The sequence below is a fragment of the Lepidothrix coronata genome, unplaced genomic scaffold (assembly GCF_001604755.1).
Source record: "Lepidothrix coronata isolate B3197 unplaced genomic scaffold, Lepidothrix_coronata-1.0 Scaffold11, whole genome shotgun sequence".
Classification (NCBI taxonomy): domain Eukaryota; kingdom Metazoa; phylum Chordata; class Aves; order Passeriformes; family Pipridae; genus Lepidothrix; species Lepidothrix coronata.
Window position 1 is genome coordinate 5,140,955 of NW_016690191.1, and position 21,765 is coordinate 5,162,719.

General features: G+C 45.6%; 1 protein-coding gene across 1 annotated transcript; it reads left to right on the plus strand.

Moving 5' to 3' along the window:
* The first annotated feature begins 3,713 nt into the window (after window positions 1–3,713).
* On the plus strand, window positions 3,714–20,886 carry TICRR (TOPBP1 interacting checkpoint and replication regulator). The gene is made up of 22 exons (XM_017805195.1): window positions 3,714–4,364; window positions 4,912–5,185; window positions 5,762–6,003; window positions 6,262–6,505; window positions 6,999–7,134; window positions 7,869–8,011; window positions 8,692–8,904; window positions 9,448–9,596; window positions 10,255–10,349; window positions 10,707–10,800; window positions 10,968–11,047; window positions 11,372–11,608; window positions 12,183–12,279; window positions 12,498–12,570; window positions 13,288–13,428; window positions 13,916–14,006; window positions 14,521–14,582; window positions 15,403–15,558; window positions 16,296–16,453; window positions 16,663–18,958; window positions 20,209–20,313; window positions 20,409–20,886. The coding sequence occupies exons 1-22, from the start codon at window positions 3,714–3,716 to the stop codon at window positions 20,525–20,527; spliced, it is 5,856 nt and encodes a 1,951-aa protein (XP_017660684.1). The 3' UTR covers window positions 20,528–20,886.
* The last annotated feature ends 879 nt before the right edge of the window (window positions 20,887–21,765 follow it).

Genomic DNA, 21,765 nt, shown 5'->3' on the forward strand with positions numbered 1-21,765 from the left:
CTGCCTGCAGATCCCTGGGATGCCTGTCAGTCTTCAAGAGATAAAAGACTGCAGCCCAGGCAAGCTGCCCAAATTTGCTGATGGCATCTAATTGTGGCCCGCAGGCTGAGCAAGCAGCACTGATTTCGGTGTTGATTAGGCAATAATTTGAGTTTATTATTTTTTCTTGTTTGCTTTCTTCTCAAAATGACAGATGGCAGAAAAATGCTGTGGATGGTCTTGAAGTGACTGACGGCCACACAAAACCATTCTCCAATCTCATTTGAACCCCGTGCAGGCAGCAGAGACAGCGTCGTGAAGGAGAGAGAAGCCCATCTGCCTGGCCCTTACCCTGCATGAGCAGAGCTTTGTGTGACTGGGGTCACTTGGTGGGGACACCTAAAGCAATTGGATGTTGCTGTTGTCTGGAGGATGAGCACTCCCTCAAGCGATGCTGCTCAGGGTATGTTTTTGAGTCTCCCATTAAACATGGTTTCTGCAGGGCAGTCTCAGCTGTACATACCAGGAAACAAAAGACTTCCATCTAGAAAGAAGCTGAAATCCCTAAACAATACTTGAGCTCTAATTGCTGGAAGCACTGTTGACAGTTGCATGTTCTCCTGCCAACTACGTGGTAGGACCAGTATTCTGCCCTGCCCTAGAGCAGCTCCTAGACACCTTGAGAAATGCAGCAGAGGCACAGAAGAGCATTTTAAAACCCAAGGGTTTTAAACTTGCTAAGGTACTGTAGCCACCAGCAGTTATACTTTGTGACTACGCTTCAGCAAAACTAACTGCAGAGCTTTTCTAATCCATGGTCTCACTGAAATAGCAGTGTCTCCAGAAAAGTAGCTTGCAAAGCCCTTGCACAGCCCCAGGAGGCAGCAGGTCTGTCCCATCTGCTGTCCTCAGCCCCTCTCCCCATGTCTGAAAGCCCAGGACAAAGCTAATGGCTTTTCTGCTGGCCTGATAGTCTCACCTTGCTGCACTGCCTGGCACTGCCGCTCCTTATCGGCCCCCAGATCAGCACTTTGTCACTGCAGTCCCATCAGGGCTGGCATGCTCCACTGGCTGCCCATGCCAGGAGAGCCCATTAAAGGACCAGCTACTCTCCAGGCTCCTTTGCAGGGCCAGGATAACACTGGAAAGGTTGACAGGGCCATGCCAGCACAAGTGCCTGCAGCAATGCAGGCAGAGTGCCTCCAGTGATGGGTTAGACTACCATTGCATCCACCCTACAAGGTACCTAACTGCATGGTAGGACACATGGGGCAGCTTTCATCATGCCCCAGTCACCAATATCCAGGTGGTTAAAAGTCCTGTTGGAAACTCCAGGCTGGTGTGAACCAGAGCAGTGTTTGCTGGAGACAACGTTGCCTGCTCCACCACGGAATTTGGCACATCATGTCCAGCACCCATAAGAGCTGGAAGCTTTCCCCAAAAAACCACTGAAATGACGTTGGGGGAAAAGGTTTGTTTGTCTTTCTGTTGAAGAGACATGGGACTGGATCTGGCAGTGGTCAGGCAGTTGCCTTGGGTGAAGGTTGTACAGTGCTGGTCCCAACTGGGTCTCTTCCACTTTCTAACTTTAATGAGCACTAAAAATATTTGAAAGATGTAGAGACAAAATCTAAATTACACTGAAACCCCTCCCTCTTGTCTGGATGCCTTGGGGCAGCTTCCCCCTGGAGAGGAAGGAATGGGGGCTCCTTGGGTCACTGTGAACTGTCCTGGCAAATCTTATCCCAGCCAACGCTGGGCCAAGGCACTGTGCTGGCTCTGAGAGGTGACCTTAAAGCTGTGGACCCCAGGGGTCTGGAAGTGCCCAGGAGAAAGCAGCCCTTTTTTCAGCCCCCACGTATCCCTTGGAGAGAAATGCTGGAAGCAGGACAAAATAAAGCAAGACTTTTTTAAGTTAAAAAAAATCCTGTCTGGATCAAAGTGTCAACCAAATGTGAGCCCAGTTTACGAACGATTTTTCTTGTGCCTTCTCCCTCCTCCCAAGATACCACATTTATCAGCAAGTAAATGATTGTCCAGAGAGAACCCAAGGACTGTTTGAGAGAGGCCAGTGTCCTTGGGCAGCAGGCAGAGAGGGCGAATGTCTCTGTGAGCACTTCAAGCACTATGCAAGAAGCAGAGGTGTGAGTGATTCTGGCTGTCACACTGGGAAACACAGTCACCAGGGCTCAGCCAATATCTGACGGCTTTCCCAAGAGCTGGATGGTCTTCAAGAGCAAATACACTGGAGTGGGCAGGAAAGGAGCAGGAGCTTGAGTAGCTGGCAGCAGTTCCTGTGTTGGAAGCTGCCAGGATTTGCTGGGAAACTCCCCTTTGCCCCGAGCTTGTTTTTGGTCCCAGGTGGACTGTGATAAGGCAGGTTTTGGTCACACTCTGCTAAATGTCCTCAGTGGGCTGCTGGGACAGACACCAGTAGCTGGGCAATGGCAGTGAGAGCATAACGGGGTTGGCTCTTCTTCAGGGCTCAAACAGGACAATGATATATCAACAAGCAACAAGAGGCATCTCATGGGCCAAGAGCAACCCCCAGCGAGGAGGAGGGACCCATGGCTCCCCATGGAGCCTCCAACCCCAAGACTGCAGGCTGCCCTCCACAATTCCAGTCAGAGAGACCTGTTGTCCTTCCCTTGCTCTTGGTGGCAGGTTAGTCCTGGGCACCCAAGTGGATCAGCTCCTCGTTCCAGCTCGTTAAACCCGCTTGTGCTCAGAGTCACCAGCAAAGACGAACGGGCCGTTTATTGCCCGCTTGTCTTTGTTGCTTTATAAATACAACTGGCTGCTGATGACACTGGTTTAGGCTGGGACATTTGAGCTCTGGAAAGAAGGGTGGGGTGGCTCTGGTCTGCAGGGCTTCCTCTGCTGCTACCTTGTGCGATCACACCTGGACCTCCCCACATGTCAGCCCTTGTCCAGGTGCCGTGACCCTACAACTTTCCATAGAATCATCAAGGCTGGAAGAGACCTTTAAGATCATCCAGCCCAACCATCAACCCATCACTATCAGTGCGACCAGCAAACCACATCACCCAGCGCCAGATCCAGACAGGTCTTGAACACTTAGAGGGGCGGTGACTCCACCACCTTCCTGTGCAACCTATTCCAATGCCTGACCACCCTAAAAAACGATTTTTTTTTTTCCTAATATCTAATCTGAATTTGAACCTGAAATTCACGCATACGGGCCCTGGGCTGTCCGTGCCGTTGCTGCGGGGATGCTCGGGGGGGAGGTGCCGTATGGGGCAGCCGGCAGGGCTCTGCCCGCCCCCGCCCGCGGGCGGCTGGTGGGTGTCGGGGATGGGGAGGTGCCGTGTGCGGGCAGGCGCGGACCTCTAGCGGCGAGCGGGGCCTGCCGGGGTGCGGGGCGGGCAGGGCCGGTCCCGCGGCTCAACCCCGGTGCCCTGCAGGACCCGCGGCCGCCTCCGTGACGTCCCGACCGCAATACGTGACGTCACGCGATCACGCCCCCTGACGTCACCGTTACGCGCGCTTTTGCCGTCTTTAAATTTTAAAACGGCGGCGGCCAATGGGCTCGTCCCGCGCGCTGGCTCCGCCCCTCCCAGTCGTCAGGCGTGCTCCCGCCAATGGGAGAGCGAGGAGCGGGGTGGTGGGTGGGGCGGGGCTCTCTGCGGCAGCCAATGGGGGCACACGCAGGCCGAGGGCGCGAGCAGCCGGGTCGGGCCGGGCGGCCGGTGGCGGCGTGAGGGGCGCCCGCCATGTCGAGCTCCCGCAGCGCCGTGTTCCTGCTGGACACCGCCGGCCCCGCGCGCCGGGAGCCGCTCCAGCGCGGCGCCCTCCGCCTCCTCACGCTTCTGAGCTGCCGCTTCGGCCTCGCCCGCCTCCGCTGGGCATTCCGCTTCTTCGACTCGCTCGGCGGCCGCGGCGGCGCCTCGCGGGGCGGCGGGTTCCGGCCGCCGGGCCCCCGCGCCTGGGAGCGGTTCGAGGAGGAGCTGGCGGAGCGGCTCCGGGCGCAGGGACCCTCGGCCGCCCTGCCCGGCCCCGCGTCCCGCGCCGCCCTCACCCACAGTGGCCTCAAGGAGACGCTGCTCGACTTCCAGTGGGACCGCCCGGAGATCGCGTCCCCGGCCAAGCCGCACCGCAGGAGCCGCAGGACGGGGCCGGCCGGCCCAGAGCCCCCCGAGGCGCCCCCTGAGGGCTTCGTGAACGCCGTGTTCGTTTTCTCGCCCTGCCCGCACTCGCGGAGGGAACTCCGGCGGTTCGTGTCGGGGAGTGATGCCCCCTCCTCCCCTGGAGAGCCGCCCACGGCGCAGGAGCTGGCGGAGAAACTCCTGCCCAGGAGTGTCCAGGAGCTGCTGGCGGAGCAGAAAATCACGCTGTTCTGGGTGGACACCGCCGAGCGGGCTCAGGTAACGAGGTTATACCGCATAGCTTTCAGCTCTGAGCAGTGGCGGGCCGCCTGCCACGCTGCCCTCCTGTATAACAAGGGGGGACAGTTTTCTGCTGTAGTCTTTGGGTGGTAGTGAAAGCTCCTCAGTTACTGCCACATAATCTTCAGCAAGGGACTGAAAACTCAGACAGAATCATCCACGTGGAGGCTGAGATACTGATGGGCTGATATTGATGGGTCCTCTTGTGCTTTGAGTTAGAGGGGAGTTACAGCTATTAAGAATTGCAGATAAGCAGTCTCATGGTTCAGGTGTGTGGATACCAGATTCAAAAACCCAAGCTTGAAAATTTTGGCTAGCTCTTAATTCAGTGGGAAGTGTGTTTTCTTTATCGGATTCCTGTGAAGGCTGATAAAGTCCATAAAAACACTTGGAAAGCACCATGTTTAGATGCTGTGTATCTGTTTCATATGCCAGTTTTGTTAAAAGCATTCAATCTTTCTTTCTTTGGATGAAGGTTCTCTCCCTGCCAACGTTAACTTGAGACCTCTCTGTTACTTTATTCCAGCTGATCGAAGCCCCAGATCATGTTGGATACTGGACAATGTTTGAACTGATCTGTCAGACGGGAGGCACCATTTTGCCAGCTGAAGCCTTGGTGCACTGTTTGAGTCACCCTAGGGCAGATGTTGCTCAGTCCTTCCTTGGAGACTTCAGTTTCCCAGTGTCTTGGACCACACTCCTGCCCCTGGATGCGACTCTGAACTGCTTGTTCTCAAAGCCCTCTGTGTATCGATCAGTGTTTCCCCAGCAAGAAGGAACGTTGTTTCTCAGCATGCCTGGTAATAAAAGAAAAGAAAAATATAGATGTGCATGCTGGTAACAGCTCTCATGCAGGGTCCTTGATGACCTTACCTTGTGAATAGTATGTGTAGAAGTAACTTCAGTATTTAAAAACCTAGGGTTTTTTTTTAAAAAAAAGTTCAGGATATGCTCTAGTTCCTCTGAGAGCTGTTAGCCCATATTTCTGATTTAGCCTCTTCAGTTTTCCATGCTTCTAGACTTTTGGGTGAAGAGATCTTTGCTGGTCCCACCTTGTAGCAGCGTACTCCCTTTTCTTATACAATTATTCAATTTATCTAAAATAAGGATACAGATAAAAAGCCCCTTCAAAAGAAAACAGGTTAGCTTTAAAGCAACATGCAGCATGCATGGGCCCTTTCTTCAGTGGTCCCTTCATGCAATCAGCTCCTTCAGGGCTTGGGGAGGAGGTCAGTTCTGTAATACACTTATGGTTGAGTACATTCCCCCTTTAATCTTGGAAATCGTCTTTTTTGCATTGAAGTTGTCTCTTTACCTGGATTGGAAAACCCATTTTACTTGCCTTCAGACTTTTACTTTATCCTATCCTTGCACAGGAGGAAAGAAGCAGGAAAGCTGTGCTGTGATCCTGGAACCTCTTGCCATGGGCCAAAGACAACTGCAGTGTCCAGTCAACATCTTCCTGAAAGGAAACTTGATGGACTGGAACTTGGTACAGGCTCGCCACTTTCTCACGGAGAGCTGGATACTGCAGAGCTCTCAGGCTGAGCAGGCAGGATGTAACAGGTCACTGTTTCATCAGCTGTTAAGGACTCTGGTGACTGAAGGACTGCACATGGTAAATATTCCTCTTTGTCTCAAACTAATACCTATTCTGAAATGACCTGTGACAAAAGGGGTGACAGTATCGTGTTGTGAAGACAATGATAGTGGTAATTGCTGCACTGCAAATTGCTCATTTGAATCTAGAAGGACCTTCTTTAGAAGGTCATGCAAGTCTATAACCTGTTTGGAAAGTATCTGTGCTCCTTAGGTCTCCATATTTATAGATAAAGTAAACATATTTCTTTTCCCTTTATTTTCTTTTTAAATGTAGGTTGCTGAGGTATCTCTGTCTAAAACTTGGTGCCCCTGCACTGCTGTTCTGTCACCGCTTTCTGAGGGTGCTGCAGTTCTGACTGTGCTTGGTACTGAGAGGACTGCTGAAGTTCAGCGATGCAGCCTGGAAGGAGCTGTAGTGGAGGACTCTTCCCAAGACTCTGCTCTTCATCTCCCAGAGATTGTGAATAGTGTGTTGAGTAAAATTGACATGTCGGTGGAAGATCCGCTGGCCAGTCTGGGTAGGTGTCAGGAAATGCAAAACTCTCCCTCTTTTGATCTCTAGATCTGACTTAGAGTGGAAGAATCTAAAGCTAATGATTTTCTCGGTGAGGCATCTCTCGTTTTCACAACTTGTTCATTTTGTCAACTGTAGCTCAAGCCTTGTGAGGTGATGCAGAAATCTGCATGGTTGTACCTTTCTGTTTTATTGACAAAGTGTTAGCTTCCATTAGCTTGTAGATAAAGCGCAGCTATGTGTGCTTGGGGACAGGTTTTTAGAAGGAGGTTTCCTAGAATGTGTCACATAGGCCATCCCTGGCCAGTAAAGCCTTTGGGTGTGGTTGCAAGGCAGCTGTTTTGTGTTAGAGTGAATCTTCCTCAGGAGTCTCAAGGCCTGTTGTATTAGCTATGAAATTGCCTCTCCAGGATCAAAGGTTGGGGAGCCTCTGTGAAGGCTGGGACCTTTTGCCACTTAATTTAGTTTTTCTAATTTGTGTGTGTGTGTGCTCCCAGGAGAAGAAACTCCAGTGCCAGAGTGGGTCCAACGGGAACTGTCCCATACAGGGAGCTGGCATCCTTCAGTGCTGGAAACATGGTATCCTGCATCGAATGCTTGTGGAGCAAGCTCAGATCTGATGGAGTCCTTCAGGTATTTTTCTGAAACATATCTCTCATGAGTAATAATCAAGGATTTCTGCTTCCTGTCAAGGGAGTATGGCTGTAGCATTGCTTAGAGTTCTAGAATTAAGTGCTTTTCTAGTGCTTTTATTTCTGTACTCAGTTTTTGTGGGCTTTTACTTCATTATCTGTTGGTGTATAGACAAAGGGATGTGAGAACAGGATGTTTGGGTAGCAGTTTGTGTGGATTAAAATCCTGACAGTCTCAGGAGTGATACTGGTCACTTAAAATGACCTTAAGCTACTTGGGAAATGTCAGACTTCAGCTTTTCTTATGGTATGATAAGATCCACTGCAAGATACTGAAGACAGTGGTTGTGTTCTCACAGTTGGTATTTACTTGTAATGAATGAGCTTGCTTTCTTCAAAGAGCTTGCTGAGTGAAACAAAAAAAAGCCTAATACAGGGTAATTTAGAAATCACAAAGCTACTTATGTGGTTTTGGGGTACAGGGCAGTGGTGTATCCATTGTACATCAATGTAACGCTTGTTTCCAACTTGGTGTGACCCTTTTAAAGGTGGTTTGGGTTTTCTGTATCTCTTAAGTGTGTTGGGGAACAGGTGATGAAGGAGTTACTGGCATGTGCTACTTGCACTATGTTGTTGTGGACTGGAACCTAGAAAAGCCTTGTTTTTGTCCACAGGGACATGCCTCCCATTCCCATCTTTTTTTGATAACTGTATTGATTTGCTCTTTCATTATAGGCTTCTGCAGGTTCCTTGTGCTAATGGGAAGGATGATGCAGACCAGTCTGATGTGGAACTCTCAGAAAGTCTATCTGATCTGTACCAGAGAAAATTCAGTGAAACATCTGCTACAGCTGGACCAGGAAATAACAAAAAAAGACGTATGTATACTTTGGGATTATGCATGCCTGTTGTCAATAAAAGATGATGTGTGAACCCCAGAGATCTGTGCTCTGCTGGGTAGTGGCATGCTTTAGATTTTTTTGTTTAGGGATGGTCTCATTTGCATATTAGTATTAGGTTTGTCCTGTAGTAGAAGCCAAATTACTGCAATTCAAGGCTGTGCAGTGACTGACAAAAGCAGCATGCAGAGCTCTGCAGTTTGAAACAAGGACTGCTCCAACTACTAGTAAATATTACAACCTCTCAACTTTATTCTTATTAGAGAAATAAAACATTTTCTTCTAGAAGAATTTAATCATTGCATTTCCCTACACTAACCACAGTTGATGTATCCCCAAGCCCTGCTCTGTCAGCTGGTTCTATTTCTGTGATATAAAATTGCTTCCTATATATATATAACTTTTCATTATACCTATATAAGTTCTTATGCAGAGCAGTAGTTTTCATCCACTTTTTACTTGGAGAAGTAGCTGCCTGCTACACTGCCTGTACATGGATTTCATGGGGAAATGCCAACCTTTTGGGCTATGTCTTCCTCCAGAAGGTTATTGATCTCACTTGACGATAACACAGAGTTCAGTGTTATGCTCTGCCTCAGGCAGAGTTCCTGCTCCAGTGTCCCTGATGGTAAAACTCCTTTTTTATTATGGCACTGTAGGTGGAGTTCCCCGAACTCCAGTCAGGCAGAAGATGAAGACCATGTCCAGATCCCTGCAGATGCTCAATGTAGCAAGACTGAATGTAAAAGCTCAGAAGTTTCAACCTGATGCTGTGCCGCCTGCAGTGAATGAGAAGGTTCCACAGAAGCTTTCAGCAAAAAGATTGGATGACAAGGTGGAAGGAAAGGAAAAGGCACTTAAAATACCAATTGGTATGTGTTAAGTCCTGGTATCTTCCTATCCTGATATATCTCATATGAACTTTTGATATCCTGATACAGGACTTCATACAGGATTTTTATGGAAGGGAAAGGGAAGGTTAATAGTGCAGTATTCAGTGCCAGGGAGCAGATCAACGTTTGGGTTTCTGTATCTTCAGCATCACAAAGAATAGTAATTTTTTTCTACCCTTCTCTCTCTTTATTTAACCAAAAGAGGTAGAGGGAAGCACCCATCAAGGTGTAACTGGAAATGTAGTCCTCTTTACTAATTAGGTAGAAATAAAGGGCATTTCTTGACTGCTGTAGTAGCCTGAAAGTTTGCTCACCTTAAGCAAACTTTGATTTTTGATTATAAACTTGATTTAACTTATAATAATGTCATGGGTCTGGACCTGGGACTGGTTCTGTTAGTGTTCTGTGGGCTTGATGCATCTTTGCTGGAGAAAATATTTTTGACCTCCTCTGTTTTCCTCCTGGGTTGGAATGAGTTGTGGTAAACAGGCATTTAGTTAACACAGACCATTTCCCTTGCAGACTTCCAAACAGAGGAGGAGCTGCAGTCCCACTTAATAGAGAGCTACCAGAAGGCTGTTGCTGAGGGAATTCAGTTATCTGCGTGTGCCCAGAATATGATCACGGCCATTAAAAGGTTCTTGAAAGTACAAGATTTCAAAGAGAAAGAGGTAGGTAAGAGCATGTGGGCAGGGTTGTTACTGATCTGGAAGTTGGAGTTTTTACTATTTCAGGCTACCTTTCCTTCATCTCTGAAGTTTTATGTGCAGTTGCATGTAGTCAAAACCACAACCACTAACTGCTTCTATCTGTTGATTCAATACTGACAAACTGGGTAGTTGTGAAGAATGTAGGAAAATCCAGTTCACTTACCCATTTACACACCTTTGCTAAAGGTTGCAACAGATGTCCTCCCTTTGCATTGACCTCCTTCCAAATCCTAATTTCAAAGACAGTATTTTTAAATACATTCTTGAAAAAATGTATTTAAAGAAGGTAATACTATGCATAGACTTAAAATAACCTGAAACCAAAATTGGTAAACTTGTGAATAATTGAAGAAAAATACTGTGAGAAACAAATCCATAGTAACTGAGGAGGGCCTGAAGCTGCAAGCGACCTCTGTGATTTCAAGCTCACAGTTTTTCTATTTCTCATTGTGACTTTGCTGCTGAAAGAAAAAGATAATTCCTTTCCTTGAAACAAAAGAGAAAAAATTGGGCTATTCCCAAAAGAATGGCTTAGGGGGATGACCGAAGCCAGGAGGGAACCTGCCCTACAGACAGGGAACAGAATTGAAGGTTTTATTGTAATTATGTGTGTTTGCAGGTGGCCTGTGTGGAAAGAGTCAGAAACCATCTCCTGAAGACCAGCAAAATGCTCAGACAACAGCACGGCTCACAGAAGGAGACCAAAGTCAGAGAGTATGAGACACTGTATTTACTTCAGCTTCTGAGATTCTGTGGAGTTGGTTAGCAATTTTTAATGGTGGCATTTTTGTACAAATGGAAAAGTATTGACATGGGGCAAAAATTTCAAGGAGAATCTCTGGTCACAGTAAAACCATTTCATTAAATGCAAATATGCCCATGCTGTGTGATAAGCAGTGCAGCCTATATCTGAAATGAGGCATCTCCCCTGCCACCAAAATGAAATGCTAACTAGATTATGCTGTCAAAAGGAGCTACTTCCCTTCCCATTGCTTTTTTGAGCACACCTTTTGCAGTAAATATGCTGCTTCCATTAGAAAAAAGGTAGTGGATAATTACTTGTTTTCTTAGGTGCCGACTTCAGGTATTTTTGCGCCTCGAGTTGTGCCTTCAGTGCCCTTCGCTGCAAAGCACTGCTGACGAAATGGAGCAGCTGTTGGAAGAGGCAAGTAAATTATAGACCCAGTTGTGTTTCTAGGTGGCACTAGAAATGCAGACCTGGAACCTGCAGTTTTCCTTTGATAGTACTCTAACACTATATTCCTTGCTAAAATATCTGATGCTGCAACTGTCCCAACTTAATCCATTTTCCCACCTGACTTTCTCTTCCAGATGACAGATGTGCTGCGCATTTTATGTCTGACCGAAGACCCGGGGTATCTTACAAAGTTTCTAGAGGAAATACTGGAATTGTAAGTTCTTTAGCATGACTGAAGTGTTACTGGGGACTGTGGTTTTGGTTGGATGTTGTCTGTGAGTAGACAGCAATCTACAGCTTTGATTTGCTGCATCTTTGTAATTTGCAGAAATTTAGACATGTTGTTTGTTACGTTTATGTTTTGATTAAAGAAAGAGCAGCCGATAAGTAAGTAAACTAATTAAAAAGCCCAGTTGATATTTGGTTGTTTTTTTTTAATTAACATGTAAGAACAAGGATTTAGTTCAAACCTTGAGACTGAAACACCAACAAGTTTGAGTGGGAATGTATTTGATGTGGGTTCTCTCTGATACTCCAGGTACATGAATTCTATACCAAAGACTCTTGGAGATATTTACTATGGTCTTGGTACACAAATACCCCCGAAGCTGGCAGCTGTTCTGCCTTCAGACTTCTTCAGTGATGACTCCATGACTCTGGACAGCAAATCTCCAGGCCTTCCACCGTCTTTATCGTCTGTCTTGACTCCCGGCACTGTTCGCACAGAGAGTGACCAGCTGGAGGAGCTGCGCACCAGATCTGCCCAAAAGAGAAGGTAATAATTCCAAACAGGAGGCAGCTTTTTGTTGCAGCCTGGGCTGTAACTGAGGAGTTATCTAAGCTGCAGGTTTCTGTTGGTGAATAGCTGGCTGGGGCAAACAGACACCTGCTCATAACTCTGCAAGCCTGAAAGAAATATTAGGGGCTCTAATTTTTCATTTTAACTAGCCATTGTTGACCGTATGAAAACGTAATCTTGATTGTGTATTTGCATCTTATGCAAAAGTACATGAGCATCTTCCATGAAAGGAAAAGGATGTTCTGCTCTGCAGTAGGTGACCCTATATTGTTAGTGTTAAAACTGATTTACTGTAGTTCTCTATGTTGGGAATTCTGTGTATGTTTTAACAAATTGTGAATAAGCTTCAATACCAACCCTAAAGTTAGGAATAGCTATTTATATTGCAAATCATCCCTCAGTGTTGTAGTAAGTGAGGTACTAATGCAGTTTGCAATCAATTTAGGTAAACACTTCCTATCTCTAGAGTCAAACCTAACTTTAATTGTCAGTAGGTTGATAACTGTGCTTCTGGTCTTATGCTAACTTAGTCTTTCTATACTTTCTAAAGGAATCACGTGTTAGCCAGACACAGGAGCATGACAGAAGCACCACAGAACTTGCGTCAAATTGAAATTCCCAAGATGGCCAAGAATCCCATCAGAAAGGTAAAACTCTTCCAAAAGAGTTGTGTGTGAGTTGTGACACTTGTGTGCAAAACACTCTTGCTCTGTATTCTCCTAGTAAGTGTACCCTGAGTCAGCTGTGCAGAGATCAAATTGCCTTGAAGGAGAAATTGAAGTGTGCAGTTCAGAGCTTACAGTTAATATGCTGAATTAAACATAACATTGTGCTGCTGGTGAGGCTGATTTCTTCTTTGTTTCAGGAGAACTCCCGTTCTTACCTTGCTCCTGAGAAGTCCCAACAGATGCCTTTGTCGCAGAAAGAAGCAGTGCAAGGTATATTGACTTCTAGCTTTTTCATGGAAAGGTGCATCTTCAGCACATGTTCTCCCTGTAAAATTTAGTGAGCCGTGATGAAATTATGCTGAGGCACATTGGAAATGAGAAGGAAGTTTTGCTGAATTCTGTAAAAACTTTGAGGAAAAGATACACGGCATTCTGTGTGCTCATGTGCAGAAAAGTTAAATCCTGCATCCTCCAAAAAAACCCCTTTCCATTCTTCCTTGAATCTTTTCCATCCTTGAATTATTTCCATCTTCTCTGTCCTGAAAAGAAAATCGGGACAAGATTGAATTCCTATATCTGGAAACAGGATATCACCCCACGAAATAATTAATAAAAATTAATCCCACATTTATTGTTCTCTGAACCAATGTGTTTCAGTTGAGATTTTGTAGTGCACCTAATGCTGCTCCACATGGACACTGACTGGCTGCTTGTTCTGCTATGGCACCTTCTTGTAGCTTATTGTTGGGATAATGCAAATAATACAAATTTATAAGAGAAGTCTGGAGTGGATTTAGAGGAGGACATGTTCCAGTAGCAGAAAAAACAACTTTTCAATGCTTTGTGGCCTCTAAAAAGTTGTCTTTCCGTGCTGGTGTGTTTTTCTTTCTCTGGTGTCCTGACAAAATTACCTTCCTGTGATTTTTTTTTTTCCTTTTTTTCCTCCTATTTTTAATTTGATCTTTTCTTGCTTTTCTTGCTTCACAGAAGTTACAAAGGTAAGGAGGAACCTCTTCAATGAAGAGATACTTTCACCATCGAAAAGGTCTCTGAAAAAGATGCTTAGAAGCCAGTCAGTATCTGCTGTGGAAGGCTTAAAATACAAATGCACTGATGAAGGCACCAAAGGTAGGACATGACTTGCACGTGTAGGATTGTTGGAGAGGAGTTTTTGCTAAAATTCCTGTTTTTGCTTTCTCAGTTCTATGAAACAATTATAATCTGTTTTTCAATAAAGAGAAAAGGTGGCCATTGCTGTGGTGTTTGGAGGGTGAATATTGATGGTATTGAAACTGAAACCTATTTTTTACTAAACTCTACATCTCAAAGAAATCCAGTGTTAAAAATTTTTGGTTAAAAAAGGATCCGTGAAAGAAAGATGAAGAAATCTCAGTGGATTAACTCTGTCTGACATGGTACTATTAATAATACTGAGTGGGAAGGAGGTGTGGACACTGGACTCTGAAATCATGATAGCTTGTGAATGCTGGAAGGCTGGTGCACAGTGATTCTGTACAGACTGTCCTTAAGCTGAAACCTGTACAAAACTGTATTTATTTACTTGTCCCAAGTGCTTTATAATTGTGTGATGTTATAGCTCTTGCATGATTTTTAGATCATCGCAAGTTGTTGACCAAGAGAGTTGCAGAAACACCACTACATAAGCAGGTCTCCAGGAGACTCCTACATAAGCAGATCAAAGGCCGGTGAGTTAAGTTCTTTCTGAGTTTCTTCAGTAAGTATTGGATGTCTAAATAATGATTATGAGCACAAGTACCAGGTATCTTTGTGGTCAAAGTGTCATCTTTACTTAAGGCGGTAAGAGAACCAGTGGAGGCTGAGTTCCATTGCTTAAGTGGGGGGGAATACTGCTGCTTTCATCATGTAGGTCAGGCTGCTTTAATTCCTGCAGCTAATGTCTCTTGAGGTTCAGTTGCTGATTCAAGGGCTTCTGAAAAGGCCTATGCTGTATTTTGTGGACTCCAGGTTGAATTCTAGCATTTACTTGCATGTAGAACTGCTACCTGTACAGCTAGGGAGTAACCCATGCTAAATCGTGTGTTAATAGGAGGCAAAGCACTCAGTAATTGCTCACTTAGAGTAGCCCACCAAGCAACATATTGGTGTAGGATGGAGTACTACTTTTCAGTCTCTGGGAAAAGTTCTGTTCCTGCCAATGTGCTTAGTATGCTAAGACCAAAATGTCTGTTGTTTCTCAAGGTCTTCTGATCCAGGTTGTGACACTGGTGTTGTAGAAGAATCTCCAGAGAAGGCTATATATGGTAAGCACTGATTTTTCATGAAAGGTGGTTTGGCTGTGTTGTAGCTTGTAAGATAAGCATGTTTCAATTTACATAATTCATGAGTAGTCAGTACAGAAGTGTTGTACTGTTCTGTTGGTGGAGCACAGCTGCCTCTGATAGAACCACTTGCTGCTCACTGCTTTAACAGCCCTGTGTAGTAAAAGTTAGGAAAGAAAGGTAGATAGTAACTCTTGTAAATGAAAATGCATGAAGGACTTCGAGGGTGAACAAGATTCTGAGCTTCTGTAATTACTGTCAAACCAGCACATGCTTTTTTTTTAATGTAACTTCACCATGTTGTGCTGTGACCTTAATACTGCTCTGATTCCTGCTGTAACAGACAGCCACCTGGCTCTGTGGAGTGTCTCTTATGTTGGCTACTGCTGTTCCTTATCCCAGGAAGGAAGAGGAAAACAGCATGGCTGGGCAAGCAGGAAGATGAAATCACGACAAAAAAGAGACAAGAGAATTAACCAATCTTTTAACCTGGATATAACTTGCATTGAACATGGCTTTTCTAGCATTCCTTTCCATGTAATTGCTAGAGAGGAATGAGAGTAACTATGACTTAGAGGAGGAGGCATCATAGTTTAGAAGGAGATTTATATGCATAAAAATTCCAGATCCTCAAGAAAGTTGAAGCTTTCTTCTTCACACACTTGCCTCCATGTGTGAGGTAGTTTGTTGTAGGGAATTTTCTTCTTGGAGTGTGCCTGTTTCAGTTACAAACTGTTCCTGATGATGTGCCCATTGCTGAGGGAGAAGGAAGGCTCAGTCTCCAATGTTCTTACCTTTTCAGAAGCAAGTTTGAGAAGAAGCCCACGCATCAAACAGCTGTCTTTGAACAGGACCTGCTCCAGTGCTTTCTATTCCACTACACAACCAAGCTCAAAGAATTCACAGCGCGTCCACCAGGGACAAGAAGAGGAGAGCTGTGCACTGCAGGATGTAGAAGGTACTGACTGGGATTTGAGCAGACTGATACTGCTGATCTGAAAAGCTGACATGGATAGCTCTGAGTTTGATTTGATTTGGCTCTACAAGAGACTGTAAGAAGCTAAGAGCTGTCATGTAATATCTTCTGTAGACAGAAATTCATCCCCAGTAATTATTTTTAATTGGTAATCTGAATTTGGAGGATGGTAAGGCAGCTATTTCTATGATGAATTCACTGCCAACTTAAGAAACCAGTCAGGCCCATCTAACAGAATACCACTGATTGTCAGTCTGTATTCCTTAAATGCAGTGAAATCCTTGTAAAATATGGGACAGAAATCCTGAAGCTTACTTTCAGTCTGCTCTGTGGCAGCATAAAGCAGTGACTGATGGGATCTTCTTTGCTGGCTTTCTCAGTAGGATTATCAGCTAAAAATGGTGACACTTAGTTCTTTATATTGTACTTACTAGAATCCTTAGTCATGAACCAGAACTATCTAAAGCTACAAGCTATAAATAGAATAAGAGGCTGAGCTATTTTGTACATTTTTTTGCCATTGAAGTGCTCTTTCTGCAGATGGATATTAATTTCATATTGGGAAATAACCATAATTCTGGTGAAGCTTTAACATTTGGCTAGAAAAGAACATGCCAGGGATATGAGCTTTTTACAGTACTTTTTCCTACATCTGAAATGATTCAGACAATTGTGGCACATTAGTTGTGTTAGTTGAATTGTACTGTTTCATTTTATAGGCCTTAAGCAGCATTCAGAGATCCCCCCTGTGCAGACTCCCAAGAGGTTTTTCTTTGGTGCAGTCACTGACAAGTGTAGTCCTGCAGTGAAGCATTCACCTGGAAAGAGGAGAACGAGAAAAGACTCCTTACACTTAGAGGAAGTAACCTCCTGTCAGGTAGAAACAATTACCTCCCTCTCTCTTTCTTCCCATCCTGTTTTTCTATTCATGTTTAATCAGACCTGTGCATCTTAAATTTAGTGTTTGTTAAGTCTAATCAAATGGAGGGTTGTGTTTTAAATTTTAGGAAGTAAATAAGGAGATGGGTAGATGATACTGTTGGAATAGAACAAGCATGATTCTTTAATTTATTTTTTCTCCTGCAGACTCCTAGGAAAACACCTCATAAATTTGCCTGCAAGCTGCTGAATTCTGCCAGTAAGCCACCAAGGAGGTCGCCTCGCATTGCCCACAGGACACCACAGAAGCTGGAGAAGACTCCTGGCAAAAGTCCAGCAACTAAGCAGACTGTAGCTAAGTGTTTGGGAAAGTACTTTTCTCCTCCTGCACAAAGGGTTAAGTCGCCATCTGCGTTAACTGAAAGTAAGAGGGTTCACTTTCTGCAGGTAACTTCTGAGGACTGTTCTACAGCACAAAGACTTTCCCCTCCTTGCAAAGAGTCTGTCTTACAAACATCAGAACACAAAGGGTTCACAGCACTCAGTGCCTCATTATTGCCTCCAACAGATTCAAATCCAACTACTTCTTCCCCCTCTGCCATCCAGGAAAGGTGTTTTACAGAACTGCAAACTCCAAGACGTTCCTTGAGATACCTCTCAAAATTAGCATCTCCAGTTGGTGCTCGGAGGCAAATCCTCACAAAGGAAATTCAGATGCAGTCTGATCCATTATCTGAAGCAACTAAAAGGACTCCCAGGAAACCCGAAGATCCAGGTTCAAAGTTGTTTACAAGCCCACTGAGTACAGAAATACCTCAGCTTGTTGTGAGGCTCGAGCCTCTCTGCAGTTCTCTGCTCTGTGGAAGTTCCATGAACACTGTGACCATCTGCTCTGCTTCCCGTGCACAGGCTGGGGAGTCTGACGGGGAACTTAGTGCATCTAAACCATCTTCTCAGAAGTCTGCAGGTATTACTGGCACTTCACTGAGGTCCCTGCTTCACACATCCAAGCAGGCTAATTGCGAACCAGATTCTAGAGAAGAGAACCTCATGCTTGCATGTGCAGCACCTTCTGAAAATAGGGACAGTCATCATGATAGTGGTAACTGTTCTGTAGAAAGCCTTCAGCCTCATCAGTCCCAAGTTACTGAAAATATCTCTGTATTGCAGAAAAATAAACAGATGGATGTAGCATCTCAAAAGTCTCCTTCAAGAGAGGACTTGGAAAACTTGGAAAAGCATTTGTCTCCAAAGCCTTTTGCTGGAGAGCAGGTGCATGCACAGAATGCTGAGATAGACTGTGAGCCATTGGTTAAGGAGGGGATCTCCAATGCAAACACCTGTGAGTCCTCCCTAAGTGATTTGCAAACAGTTAGTGATGACTTGGAACCAAGAACTCTGGTGAGGGAAGAATATATGGCGCTGAAGGCTCCAAGTCTCAAGAGACGGTCCAGATTTGCCCTGAACGCGTCGCCTCCTGTGCCAAAGTCTGCCACAGCCTATTCCTTGCGCTGCACTGCAGACAGGAGGCAGCGGGAGGCTGCAGCACGGATGGGAGATCCTCAACTTGTCGCCAAGTTCCCCACTCCTAAAAATGGTAACAAACTGCGTTCTGCCAGCCCACCGACCTATGAAGTTGAAATGGAAATGCAAGCTTCAGGCCTGCCCAAACTTCGCATTAAGAAAATTGGCTCTTGCTCATCATTGGAAGTTCAACCTGAAGCAAGTGCCAGCAAATCCAAGGGAGGAGAAAGCCCCTTTAGTGATCTTGCTATGACCTTGTGTAGCAAGCACCCAGGAAAACTGGCAGCTGCCTGTGTTTCACCGTCCTGCTGTCGTTCTTTCCACAGTACACCTGGGAAAGGTGTGGGCCAGACCTACATATGCCAGTCATACACCCCAACAAGCTGTGCCTCTAACGTCACTTCCCCCTTCCCCATGGAAGCAGGAGTTTTCCAGACGCCTTCTCCAAAGCAGAAGGGGAAGACTACCCCAGATGCCATCAAGGACTGGCCTCGGAGAAAGAGAGCAGCAGGCAGCACTGCCAGCACGAGCTGTGGTCAGAGCGAGAGGAATGCTGATGAACGGACATGGATGTCAGCAGGCAGAGAAAGAGTGATGAGGATCTCAGAGCATCTCAGCAGCAAAGTAACAAATACTCCTGGGGAATTTGAACTGGAAGGGATTTGCAGGCTCCAGGATCAGGCATCTCCTAGTGACGCTGAACCCAGGGCTGATGAGGACTCTGCCATGGGAACTTTTGGCTTGAAGTCTCAGAAGCGGGTCTTTACTTATCTATCACCAGAAAAGGAGGAGAATCACGATGCCAAGAGATTGTGCACTGATAGGTGCAGTTTGGATCTCACTGACTTTTCCACAGATGAGGGAAACAGAAGCAAATCAAGGACAGGCTCTGTACTTCCTGAGAAACCAGGAATGCGTGCGCTCAAAACACTTGAGCAGCACAGTAGTCTAGGGGATGACGATGTCTTCCTTTTGTCAGGTAATTAAGTGGCATGAAAGATGCTCCACTGAAATTCAGATTTGGTTAAAAATGGGGGTTAGACAAAAACAAGAACACAGTTGTTTTCTGTGTAACTATCTGAGGGAAAATGAGGTGGAAGGGGAGAGTGGCTTGTAGGAGACATGGAAGTTAATTATGTGGAGAGGCAGACTGGACATGAGGAGTTCATAAATGGTGTATTAATGATGGGAGAGATATCAGAGAAATATGAAAGAGCAGGAGGCTGGAGGAATTAAAAGGAAAGTTTGAGAACTTGAGGAGGGAGGATCCCACTTGCACCCAGCTGATGATTTATTTGGGTTCACGTTGATGCCACTAACTGTTTCTGCCCAGTGTCCAGCTCTGAAACCAACTGTCTTAAGTCCAAAGTTTGGCTGTTTCAGTGTAGACTTGGAGCCATGACAAGGTTAGTCCAATGGATGTTGGTATTTATTGGTGCACTAGTTTTTCCATCTGCCCGTGGTGGGCCTGTTGCAAGTGGGAATCAGAAATTATTCCCTTGCTGGCAATAATGTTGTGTCAGTAAGTGTGTAAGTTTAAGCTGCCTCTTTGCTTTTGCTGTGAGTACAGATGATTCAGCTGACCTCAATGAAATAGGCTGTCTCAGATCTGTAAACAAGGCCTTAATACAAATACTTAATCCAAATACTTAATCCAGTATTGTTGTAGAAATTACATGTTACAGGAGACTCTGGCAGGTGTTCTGAAGTCATTGCATTAAGTTTCAGTGTCTGTTTCCTCTTGTACAGAAAGGTTTGTATACAGAGGCAGTGTCTTATTTATTCAACAGTTATTACAGAGGAAAACAGGCAAACTTTAAAGCAACATCAGTCCATAGTTAGGACATGAAATAACAAGTGTTTAGCTGTAAGATGGTTCCCTAAGAGACTTTCTGTACCTACAACCCTTGTGGTTGTATTTACAGATCATCATGATTGTAACAGTTTTCTTCCAGGACATGTGAGTTACCTGAAGACTAACTGTGTTTAATAGAGTGAAGCATTCTTCTGCTGAACCACCTCAGAAAACTAAATGTGCTAAGAGCTAATTCCAGGCTGCTCTTTACCTTTCTTGAATGCCAGAAACCCACTGTGCCAGCCTAGGGTTTGTTTCAGATAAAGTATCCCTTGTACTGTTGGCGGTTTCGAGGTAGCATAAAGGCTCTGTGTGAAACTTAACACTGGAGTTGTTGAGTGGTTTTGCTGCAGCTTCTCACTGTGCTTCCCCAGGCTCAACTCCACCCTTGAAGAGCACGCTCTCGACCAGCAGCCTTCTAGCCCTGACCCAGTCCCCGCTGCTGTCCCCGCCGCCGGCTCGGAGGAAGTGTGTCCAAGGTAACAACTTGTCTCCCGTTGTCACTCGGCTTCTTGGAGTCACCGGCGAACTCTGGCAAACTGTGGCTTTCACGTATTCTTTCTGTTTTTTGTAGAAGAGGAATCTGATGCTGTACAAACTGCTGCTAACCAGGAGCTGTCTCCATTCCACATGAGGGTTTCCAGGAAGCGTCCCCTTAGCAGGACTTACTCACGGAAAAAGCTTCTCTGCTGAAGTTTGGAGCCAGGACAGCATGGGAAACTTAGCGTTATCCCGGCTGGACAACACACTTTTTAACAAGGACCTTGTATTTGGTGCTGGATGGGAGCTGCCTTGAGTTGGTAGGAGACTGGATGCAAGCACGTGGCAGTGGAATTAAGGACCACTGTAAAAGTTTGTGGTGTTTTTAAACATCACTTGCAGCATCTCTCCATCCACACAAAACCTGGCTCAGTCTTTCTGGCACTTCTTCTTATGGTAGCTTGCAGTGAGCTCTGTAGTGAAGGTTCAGTTCTCCCAAGTCAAGAGGGACAATTGTCACTTTTCTACAGCTTTCTTGTAAAATAAACCGATGTGAATTTTCATCATGTCCCTTAATCAAAAAATCTGTCTTTAGCCTGAGGAATGGGGGCTGCAGGAAGGAGGATGCTGGGGGTGAATGGGTACAAAACAAGCTGCATGATCCTGCTGTGTCTTGTCCTCATACTAACTGGATTCCTCAGTGCTCCAGTTTGCCAGAGCTTAGTAGAAAATAGCAAGGACATTAATTAATTACTCAACTGCTAAGAGTACAGAGGAGGGGAAAAATAACTTGGCTGGGAACATCTTTGTAGATGATGAATGGTTTGGTGCATCTGCTCCTGGCCACTGCTGGATAAGCAGGTGCTGATGGAGTGACTTCATTGTCCTTTTCTGCAAACTTGCAGTGAGCCAGAGAAGACTGGCTGGGGAAATGACCTTGAGAGGTAAAACTTGGATGGAATAACTGGAGATAACAGCTCCAAGACTACCCAGCTGAGTCACTGATTAAATGGTGACTTGGTTGCTTGTGACACATTTGCATTCTAACCCTATGCAGAGAGCAGGAGCTGTGATTCAGCCTGAGATGTAGCCTACAAGGGGCTAAAATGGTGTGTGATCTTGAGATGAATTTTTTCACAGAGTCAGAATCACAGAATATTCTGAGTTGGAAGGGATCCAGAAGGATCCTTTGCCTTAGAATAGTGATGTGCATGGCTGGATTTCAGAGAATTCACCCCACTGTGTCTACTGAATGCACAGGAAGTGGAGAGCTATGAAGGTAATGTGAGGTCATCCTAAAACCAGGCACGGCGATGCTGAGGTTTGTTAGGTGGCTTTAAGGGGTTAGATGGGATTGAATGGAGCTTGTTTCCTGGGAACACTCTCTGGTGGGGAAAACTGTCAGTTTCCCTCTGCAAAGAAGGGAGGAAGCGGTTACTCACTAGTGGTTA